General features: G+C 33.0%; 1 protein-coding gene across 1 annotated transcript; it reads right to left on the reverse strand.

Annotated features, from left to right (window-relative positions):
- Window positions 1–4,790: 4,790 nt before the first annotated feature.
- Window positions 4,791–9,614, reverse strand: LOC127127756 (pentatricopeptide repeat-containing protein At5g48730, chloroplastic). Its single transcript, XM_051057029.1, has 3 exons — window positions 9,086–9,614; window positions 6,170–6,576; window positions 4,791–5,841 (listed from the first exon to the last, which is right to left on the reverse strand). Exons 1-3 carry the CDS (start codon window positions 9,530–9,532, stop codon window positions 5,127–5,129), a joined length of 1,569 nt encoding a protein of 522 aa, XP_050912986.1. The 5' UTR covers window positions 9,533–9,614; the 3' UTR covers window positions 4,791–5,126.
- Window positions 9,615–11,236: the final 1,622 nt, after the last annotated feature.

The following is an 11,236-nucleotide window of genomic DNA, read 5'->3' on the forward strand; positions in this document are numbered from 1 at the left end:
GTTGATGCATTGCCTCGAATGCATGATATTGTGGATCTGAAATTATTAGTGCATTATCCTAAATGGTTGGGTACTGATGAAGTGGTGAAAGAGATGCATGATGATGTTTTGTTAAAGGAGATTATTGTAGCCTTGGAAAAAGGCGAACCAACAAAACATGACTTTGTGTATCAAATATGGTTTTTATTTTATGAGGATAGATTTGTGTTATCTTCTAACTCTATGTGGATTCCCAAGTTTCTATTGGAGTTTCATTCCTCGCCTCAAGGTGGACACTCTGGATTCTATGGTACTGATCGTTGGATTGCAACAAATTTGTTTAGGAATGAAGAAATATGTTCAGCAATTCATGCAATAATGTGATGTGTGCCAAAGTCAGAAATATGTGGTCGCGACTCCAGTAGGATTCTTACAACCATTATCGATTTCATCTCAAATTTGGAAGGATGTGTCGATGGACTTTATCACTGGGTTACCAAAGGCTAAAGGTTATGAAGCAATCATGGTTTTGGTGGATAAGTTGTCGAAGTATGTGAATTTCGTGCTATTGAAGCACCCTTACTATGTGAAGAATTTGGATGATGTGTTTGTAAAGGAAGTCATTAGGTTACATGGGATCCCAATGTCCATGTTAAGTAATAGGGATCTAGTATTTGTTAGCAATTTTTGGAAAGAGATTTTAAGATGCAAGGCACCCACTTGAAGATGAGCATGACGTATCACCCATAAACAAATGGTCAAAAGAAAGTTGTAAACCGTTGCTTGGAGACTTTTTTGCATTGTTTTATTACTGACCCACCGAAGACATGGGTTTTATGGATTCCTTGGGCGGAATATTTGTATAATATTATGTTCCACTCATCTGCCGGTACAACACCTTTTAAGGTGGTTTATGAAAGGGTTGTTCCCAAGTTAACCAAATCCTTGCTAGGAGAAACTAAGTTTGAAGCGATGAGAAGTGAATTGGTTGATAGAGATGAATGATTGTGACAATTGAAGTTTCATTTAAACCGGACTCGTACACGTATGAAGAATCAAGCTAACAAACATTGTACTGATGGAGAATTTATGGTAGGTGATTGGGTTTTCCTCAAGTTACGATCACATGTGCAACAAAGTGTGGAGGTCCGCGTCAACCTTAAGTTTGCTCCCCGATATTACGATCTTTATCAAATCAGTGAGTGTGTATGTGATATGGCTTACAGACTCAAATTACCTGATACAACCAGGATCCATTTGGTTTTTCACTATTCTTTACTTAAGAAGGCAATTAGTAATTACAGGGTTTAAAAAGAGTTGTCGGCTAGTTTGGATGTGGATCCAGGAGGAGTGTGGGAACCAGTTGCAGTTCTGGTTACTAGGTTTGTGACTAAAGAAAGGGAAATGGTGAAACAACTATTGATATAGTGGAAAAAGCTACCTAGGAATATGGATTTAATATACGTAGTGAGTTTCCATCTTTCAGACTTGAGGACGAGCCTGCTTCTCAAGGCTGTAGTATTGATAGAGATGTGATGTTATTGGGTCAAACAAATGGGCCAAATGAGTGGAAAGCATACGTTAGAAAGAGTAGAATAAGTTTGTTGATATGACAGTGGGGTTTGTAACACCCTAAACCCCACATACGATTTAACGCGTAATTTAATAGAAATTAAAACTACATAGGATGTCACTCACATCAAACATATCATGCTCTGTAACACGCATTACAAAATGTCACATAAAACCTATCATCACATGCTCACCTTCACTTAAGGTATCATCGCAACGGAATCATTATTAAGTCAAATAAACACAATATTGCAACTCATGATGTTTAGTCTCATGAACTTCAACTTTCATCAACAACAAAAAAAGTTGTATTATTCAACTCACCACAACTTTGAAATCTCATCAAAACATAAATAGTAACTTCAACATAACAAAAGAAGTGAAAGAAAACATTCCCCAATCCGATGTTACATTATCAGAGGAAAACCCTACTAAAGAAAATGACAAACTATTAGAAGTCACTCCAAGAGCTACCTTCCACTTACTTCAGCAATACTACTCATAAATATCTATATGATGTCCATGTCAAGACAACATTCAAACAGAAGGGGTGAGAAACAACAAGCCAATATAAATAGTGTAATGAATGCTAAGGTAGAGAACACACATCAAGTACACATTCATTACACAATTATCATTAACATATTCTCACACCTAATTCACGACAACAATAACATAACCACATCCAATCATAAACATCATGAAAAATCAACAACATATGCAATTAGATAAGCAAATGTACTCCACAACTGACTAATTATGCATGCGTATCATTCATGAACACTCAGGTTCATCTCGCTCTCGATCCCCACCATAGGACCAGAGCACACCAGATCGTTACCACCACCATATATAACACTTCATCGATTTCCACCTGAAATCGACTACTCGCTCCCGATCCCCGCCATAGGACCAGAGCATACTAAAACTAGACCAAAACTCATACACCATGATGCATGACTCTCAACAACATGCATTATCACAACAAGGTTCACCTAAAGGATCCCCATACACATCTCGTCATTTATGCATCACATCATTCATCATATGCAACAATTAATTCATGTTACAACACAATAACATCAACAACAAAATCAAATCATCAAACATAACTTAATAACCATTCATTCATGTTACTTCACCAAAACAACAACACATCATCGTATAAACAAAACGATTCACTAACCAATCATACAAGTTATCACAAACATCTATACAGTAGATAATTGACTACAACTCAAATACTTCATCAAACACTACCATGAGGTAGCTCTGCACAAATTAGTTTTTTAACACTTCAAACGACATATTATTTGGACATAAGGATCAAAAGATACAGCCAAAAACGTCGAACAATACAGCAAAGATAAAAACCGATTTTTTCACAAAATCGGCACATGACAATCAATTGTCATAAGGTGACAATTGATTGTTTCCAAGAGGATTTCACTACTGACTTGCTAAAACAAACAATCAATCGATAGTTTAAATGGTGTAATCGATTGTCGATATGGTGTAATTGATTATTAGGTTAATTTTTTTTTCAAGAATTCAACTGGTGCAATCGATTGTCACTGTAGCTTTTTCCAAAAATTCCAGTTTTTACACACGTTCATCTTCTCCTTCTTCCTTAAATCACCACACATGAACCCAACCAATTTTTCCAAAAAATTAATCAACTCCAACACGAATTAAATATTAAAATCATGTTATCATAGCCATCATGTGTTACAACACTTATTTTCATCATGATTCATGGTTACCCATCAACAATTTCAACAATAATTTCATCATCAATCATGAGCATAACTCAAGCATTCAAACATTCATCAATGACCGAATTTTATACATGCATGTTCATGATATTTCAAACATAGATTCGGCCATATAAACACATATACACACAAGATCAACCAACAAATTCCAGAATTTCATCATATAACAATTCATCAAAAGAAAATCTAAGACTCTAATGAGATTAAGGATTTCTCATCACTACCCCATCATACAATACACCTAATTGGTAGCTCTTTCTCCCCCTTACCTGATTTCCAACAAAATCACATTTGATCCTTAGAGTTCTTCCCCAACCTCTTTGTCTCTTTTGCTCAAACTCTCCAAAAATACATATTTTGACACTCTCAGGTTCTCCAACTCCCAATTTTATTCCAAAACCTATTTCCTTCCAATTAGGCTCTTCCCTTTTTATTCCTCAACTCGTCCTTATATTCCCCTCATGTCCTCCATATTTTTCTTAATTCCAACATTGCCCTTAATTTCTCTATATGTCTTATCTTCTTCTTATTTTATTAATAAATCTAATATTTCTTATTTTTCCATCACCCATGCTATTTTAATCATTCACCTCATAATTCTATTTACTTAACTAATTCAAATAAAAATACTATTTATTCTAATAATTAACTAGAATTTTGATTAATTTCTAAACAAATATGGTAAGTTCTTACTCTCTCTATACCTCTACTTCAAAGGATACTTACCCCCATAATCACACAACTAATTTAAAACATCAATTAATCAAATAAAATTTTAAATAATTCAATTCAATTAATTAATTAAATTTGGGATCAAACAAAACTGCTTCTCAAGACTGGAGTATTGATAGAGATGTGATGTTATTGGGTCAAACAAATGGGCCAAAGGAGCTGAAAGTCTCGTTAGGAAGAATAAAATAAGTCTGCTGATGTGGCAGTAGTGTATGTGTGGTCTGTGTGAGAGAATTGTTTTAGATATGATTTCTGTTATATGTAATTGGGGAAGGGAAGAGAGATTATGCAGAAGTTTGTTATATTTTCTGTTAAGCAGATTCTCTGAGGAGCCTTGCTCTATGGATAGATAGGAATTGTATTCCATCTACAATTTGCTTGCTTATTTCAACATTACACTATTTCTGCATCAAAGTCCCTTGGAATTAAACTTACTGTCGTTGCAAATTGCGCATAAATCTGACATAAAGATGTCAAAGACTACACTTTTTACTGGGGATCTTCTCAATTATGTGCATACGACAAAGAATGTGTAAAAAATCTACTCTACTTATGAATCAAAGACATCTTCAAGAAATTGGAATCTTCCTTTCATGAACTACTAGTAAAACAATTTTGAATCATCCAGAATAAATATAAACCTTATGCCTACAAAAACATTACATTATGTGCTCATCAGAAACAATGCCCCTACATTTAAAAGGAGCAACCCAACAAAAAATAAGAAACAAGTATGGAAATGAAATCAAAAATAGTAATATTGACATTTTGAATTCCATTTTTTCTGTAAGGCCAGAGTAAATAAATTTGACCCTAAACCTATATCATTCCTTTTACTTCCTCTCTATTTTCCTCCCTTTCTTAATATAGTGATTTTACACTTTTACTCTCATTTTTCCTGCCCCTATTTTCTTCTGTCTCTTTCCTCCTAAACTGACAAACTATAAAACTAAGAAAAGGAAGAGAAAAAAAAAACTCAACTACACTAGATATATTCAACATATGCACAAATAAACAGATCGTAGAAAGCCAAACATATCGAAGCAAAAATATCAGTAGATCTTCTCATCAAAAGTCAGGTTTGTTTCTTTCTAAAGGAGGTTTCTTCACTGTTTCGAGGAGCTCTTTAAGCTCCTTAACATGACTATGCATACCCTTAGATGAATAAGCTTTAATCATTGTTCTATAAGTTAAGAAATCGGGCTTACAACCTTTATGTTCCATGATCTCAAGCACTCCCTTCATCTCATCCAAACAATCTAATCTCATATAAGCATCCACCAAGCAATTGAAGAATACAGTGTCCAGTGTTACATCTGAATTATCAACAAAACGCAGGACACCGCCAACTTTTTCAGACTTACCTGCATGTGCATAAGCCCTCACAAGTGAACACAGTGTGACACAACTAGGTTTTATTCTCTCTGACCGCATTAATCTAAACAAATATTCCATCTGTTTGAGATCCCCAGCCTTCCCAAAAGCATCAATCACAATATTGTAGGTCACAATTGTCCAAGAATAATGATATTTCTGCATGTATTCCATTACAGCACTCATTTTTGTGTAATCATGGGCTTTGCCATAGGAATCCAAGAGAATGTTGAAGGTTGCAACATTTGGTTGGATTCCAGATGCCTGAAACTTCTCATAACACCTCTCCATTGTTTCTATTTGCCCTAGGTTGCCAAAGGCCCTGAGCGTTGAATTCATGGTCCATACATCAGGTTGACAATCTTGTTCAGCAAGCATTTCCAAAAGTGTAGATTCCATTTCTGAAAACCTTTTAAGAGCATAAAATTATATTACAGATATGCAAATACGCTATTGAGTTATGCTGCAGCTGGTTGCTAAAAGACTAAAAATACAACCAAACAACAAAAAATGAACAATTTTTCATCACAACTTTATCCGCGACAACCCAGAACTGGATAATGACGGGTTGGTTTAGGCGATAGCAATAAATATGCACCTTTTAGTCGGTAACCCAACGTATCTCAACCTGCGGAGAATAACCCCTCGAGGTAGCTGAGAACATATGTTTTACCATACGCAGCAACCAGACTGCGCATGTAGTACTTTCACAAGATAAAGAAAGGTAAACATTTTACCTTTTTGCCTTCCCATAAGCATCAATAAGGGTGTTGTAGGTGACTGTGTTTGGTTTGATACCAAGAGTGGCCATGTCAGATATAAGACTCTGAACTTTGTCAAAGGCAGAAATCTGCAAGCACGATTTTATGAGGATTGAATAAGTCTGGACATCTGGCTGACAACCAGGTGTACTCTTCATTTCCTCAAGAAGAGAAAAGGCTTTATCCAAGAGACCACTCCTACCATAGGCAGCTAACAATGCGGTGTATGATTCACAGTCCAAAACACAACCTTCTTCAACCATAGCTTGAAAGAGTTCAAAAGCTTTATCAGGTTGCTTACATTTTCCAAGCATGACTATTAACTTGATGTATACACCAGAGTAAGGTCTGTACCAAAGCTGTTCACGTAGTAGTTCAAAAACCTGAAACCATGAGAGCATGCTTTGATGTGATATCAAGTCTTCCTGTAAACTAAACAGTTTCACAAGTGTTTGTGTGCATGAGAGAAAAAAGAAAGAGTGCAGCTTCAAATTTCAACCACAGTTTTAAAACTAATTTAATTATGTTTTAATACATGCAAACAAGATCCTAAATGGACGTCTTTCACAGTACAAGAATCCTTCAAGTTAAACAGCAGAAAGATAAAACGTTCTCGATCAATTTAATTCTTCGAGTCTGCATTTTGTTGCTACATTATTCAATTACACCTACCATTTTATTTCTATATTCTGTGTCTTTTGTGCAAATATGCTTCCTTAAAATCAAACATAGGAACCACATCACTTCACTTTTTCTAGGTCACTTTTTCTTTCCACATCTCTATACATACTAAGATAACACTACAAATAGATGAGCTTCTTCAATAAATAACCAATATTTAAACAATTGCGCATTGGATTGGACCTATAAAAGGTTAGGTTTAACTATAAGGGTCCATAGGTAAACCGGATTGAACTACATTGGACCTATAAAAGGTTAGGTTTAACTATAAGGGTCCATAGGTCAACCGGATTGAACTACAGTTGAATTATGATTCTCTCTCTTTTGTGAATTAGCTAACTAATTTTCATTCTCATCCATCTAATTAATTATTTTCCCAAAAGTTAATCAAAATTCAATCAAAAAGATTATCATAATCAAAGCTACTAATTTTCATTCTCTCTCTTTTGTGAATTAGCTAACTAATTTCATTCTCATCCATCTAATTAATTATTTTCCCAAAAGTTAATCAAAATTCAATCAAATAAAGATTATCATAGTCAAAGCTACTAATTTTCATTCTCTCTCTTTTGTGAATTAGCTAACTAATTTCATTCTCATCCATCTAATTAATTATTTTCCCAAAAGTTAATCAAAATTCAATCAAATCAAAGATTATCATAGTCAAAGCTACTAATCCATTTATTCTAACTTTTGCTTTCCCATGTTCCCACGAAAAAGTTAACATAGTACAGTTTAATGCCACAGAACAAACAGCAAACTTATATTACCAGTTACCACAGTCAAAGCCTAAACAGAACCCACATGGATTTGAATTTAACTATAACTTACATTGTCAGAAAAAACTATACAATAACTCAACTACAAAAGTTACAAGCACAGAATTCCAAGGTAACAGAAATGATCCCTAAGACTCAAAATTCAAACAAATTTAACGCCGCGTCCTATGTGCATTCGCTTGACTAGACTGACATACTGAACAAATACCATAATATATAAATAACTCACATACAAATTGTCAGTTGATGACTATTGAAAATTTTCAAAAAAACAAATACTTCTTCTCTTCCTCAATATAAGGAAGCAAAAAAGGATTGTGTGTAGGCATATCCAACTGATATTCAATACATGTATATAGAAGTATAGTTGGTTCAGTCTGGATTGGATTGGTTTTTTAACACAGTATAGTTGGTTCAGTCTGGATTGGATTGGATTGGTTTTTCAACATAGGTGTTAAGAGTCTCTCATTGGATGAGATATAGACTTTACATGTGCTTAGAAGTGGGAGCTTTCTTTACCTTACGATAAGAGAGTTTTTTTTTTGTTTCCATTGTTTTGATTATCAGCTTTGCATTGGATTAGATCCATTGATGAACTCAGAATCAAAACAGACCCAATGTAACTCTATTCCACAATCAACTAATCAAATAAACAAAGAAAGAAACAAAAACTCATATCAGACTCATATAATGCCATAAAAATAAAACACAACAAACTGAAACCTATGTAACATCGACACTACACGTGAAGGCGTATTCAATGTCTAACACACTTATATTTTCTTAAATTATTGCTAGTGTGTGCCTATGTTTTGTTTGGTGTTAAGGGAAATGGACCTTGGTAATATGGAATTCAGTCGGGAAGTAAGTACAGCCTAGCCAATAATTGTTCCACCCATATTCAAACTTGTTTCTTTTAGAATGATCTGTTCTTAAGAGGAGTTCATTAACCACTTGAGCTCAATCACTGGTTGCTAGTGACTATGTGTCATTGTGATATAGGTGTGCTCTTCATAAACCAAAACCAACCATTTGAACAACAACAACAACCAAACCTTATCCCACTAAGTGAGGTCTGCTACATGTATCAACTTTCGCTATAATGTTATATACAAAATCATGTTTCTATCCAAATCATTAATTTCGAGATCTCTCTTCTAAGTCTTCCTCTACCTCTAGTTGTTTGACTCCTCACCATATAATCTACTCTTTACATGTCCAAACCACCTAAGTCTATTTTCCACAATCTTTTATACTATAGATTCTACCTCAACACTCTATCTAATACTATAATTTCTAATCTTAGTACACATCCAACACAACATACTCATCTCTACTACACTTACTTTATTCTTGTGTTGATTTGTAACCGTCCACATAAGCAATCACATTCAATTCATCTAAAAAAACAAAATAAAAGAAAGAAATAGACCTTGAGAGCAGATTCCCAACGCAATGCCGCAATCCTTTCATGTAAAGCTTCAAGTACAGTTCTAGGTAAAAGCTTCTTAGAATTAACAGGACCTTTCCTCCTTCTCTTATCAATAACAGCCTTCGTAGCCTCTCTACGAAGTATAACAGACACCGCTTTCTGCGACGCCACCTTCCTATTCTTCATCTCCTTTCTCTCCTTCGCTTCCTTCGATTTCATCTTCTCCACTTCCTTCGCTATTCTCTTCGTCCGTTCATCCGTCACCGCCATTGTTGTGTGGCGTAGTTTATCTACTCCGGTAATTGAAGAAGATGGAGGAGAATTGGTGTTCGGGTCGGAATCGGGTAAGGATATGGATTGTGCACGAATTGAAGTGGTTCTGAGACGGGAGATTGTGGGTGGAGGAAGAGGAGGGGCGAGAGCGGTGGTGCTGGAGAGAGAAGCCATTGGATATTGTGGTGTTCAGTTCTTTCGAGGCTTGAGGAGGAGAAGAGAAGAGAGAATACGTGTATCACAATCGCTAGTACTGATATCCACGTCAGCCAAGTTATTTGATATTTTGCAAAATTAAATAATGCTTATCGCTAGTACTAATATCCACGTCAACAAGTTATTTGATTTTTTACAAAATTAAATAAAAATGTAATTGAATTACATTGAGGGTGTAAAGAATTTTATATCTCAATTAATCATAGATGTTGGATATTAAAACAAATTTTATTTTTATTGTAAAAATTTATAAAATAATACAAATGAATAATGACGATGAATGGACTAAAACTTTTTATATTAACGTACCTAATAATTAATTCCATTAAATAATGCATATAAAATGTATCATTTTTTATTGTTATTTTAATTGATTTATATACTTAACATAAATAATACACTGAAACAATGTAAAAATGTAAAAAAATAATAGAAAATAATCAAATACAAAATATATGTAAATGTGATATCAATAAGGGATTAATTACTATGCATTGTCAGTGTAAAAAGTTTTACATTGTCGATTCATCACCATCACCCGTTTGCACTACTTTATAGATTTTTAAAATAAAAATCAAATTTGTTTCAATATCAAACGGTCATGATTAACTGACGGTGTAAAATTCTTTTACACTGTCAGTGTACTTCAATTAAATTCTATCAACAAATTCAAATTAAAAGGAAATTATAATTTTAAAATTAAAAAAAGATTATACTTAAACAAAAATTTATTTTATATATTTTTAAACAAAATTTTATTTTATATATTTTTAAACAAAATTTGATTTTATATATTTTTATAAATATAATATTATTTTAAACGAGTTTTTTATTGATACAAATTTAGGTGACAAATAACCATAAAAATTAAGACATGCTTTAAAGAACGTTGGAATATAAGTATTTTAAAAGAATAAAAGTTTGATGAATATGCATTATTCTCTAATAAAAAATCAATAATCTACAATAAAATACGAGTCTATAATTTGTTATCAATGTAAAATTACTTTACACGGATGATATATTGTATTTCTTAAAAATAATTTATTAATTATATTTAAAATGTAAAAGTGTTGGAAAATTAACAATTTGGTTATTATTAAAAAAAATGATTATAGAGAAATAATTATTTTTTATGAGGGCATAAAATATGTTAATTACAAAATAATATAAATTGTGGTAATGGAATATTTTATTTAATTATGATATTTGTATATAGATATATTATTATTTAATTATACTATTTATATACTACAATTGATCACAATTATTAAAAAAAAAAAATTCACATTGATTAAGAAAAGTTAGTTAAGTTTAATTAATTATCTTGATTTCATGTATAATTAAAGTTAATTTTACTATAATATCGTTAGTTAAATTTGAAAAATCAACTACCATCATTAAATGTTTTAAATTAAATTAAGGGTATAATATTAATATTAATATTAATTTATTTAAGAGTTAATCACTTTTTTTTAATAACAGTGACAAAATAGAGTATTAATTAAGTGATTTAATGGATAAGTGATTAAATTAAGTAGTTATAGATCCAGAACCAAGGAAGCGCATGCGAGAAACATGTGTTACATTATCCCCGTTGAGAACAGACAACTCTGCCTCTGAAGCATTACCAATCATCCAGATTAATCGGACAATTGATCG

The sequence above is a fragment of the Lathyrus oleraceus genome, chromosome 3 (genome assembly GCF_024323335.1).
Source record: "Lathyrus oleraceus cultivar Zhongwan6 chromosome 3, CAAS_Psat_ZW6_1.0, whole genome shotgun sequence".
Classification (NCBI taxonomy): Eukaryota; Viridiplantae; Streptophyta; class Magnoliopsida; order Fabales; family Fabaceae; genus Lathyrus; species Lathyrus oleraceus.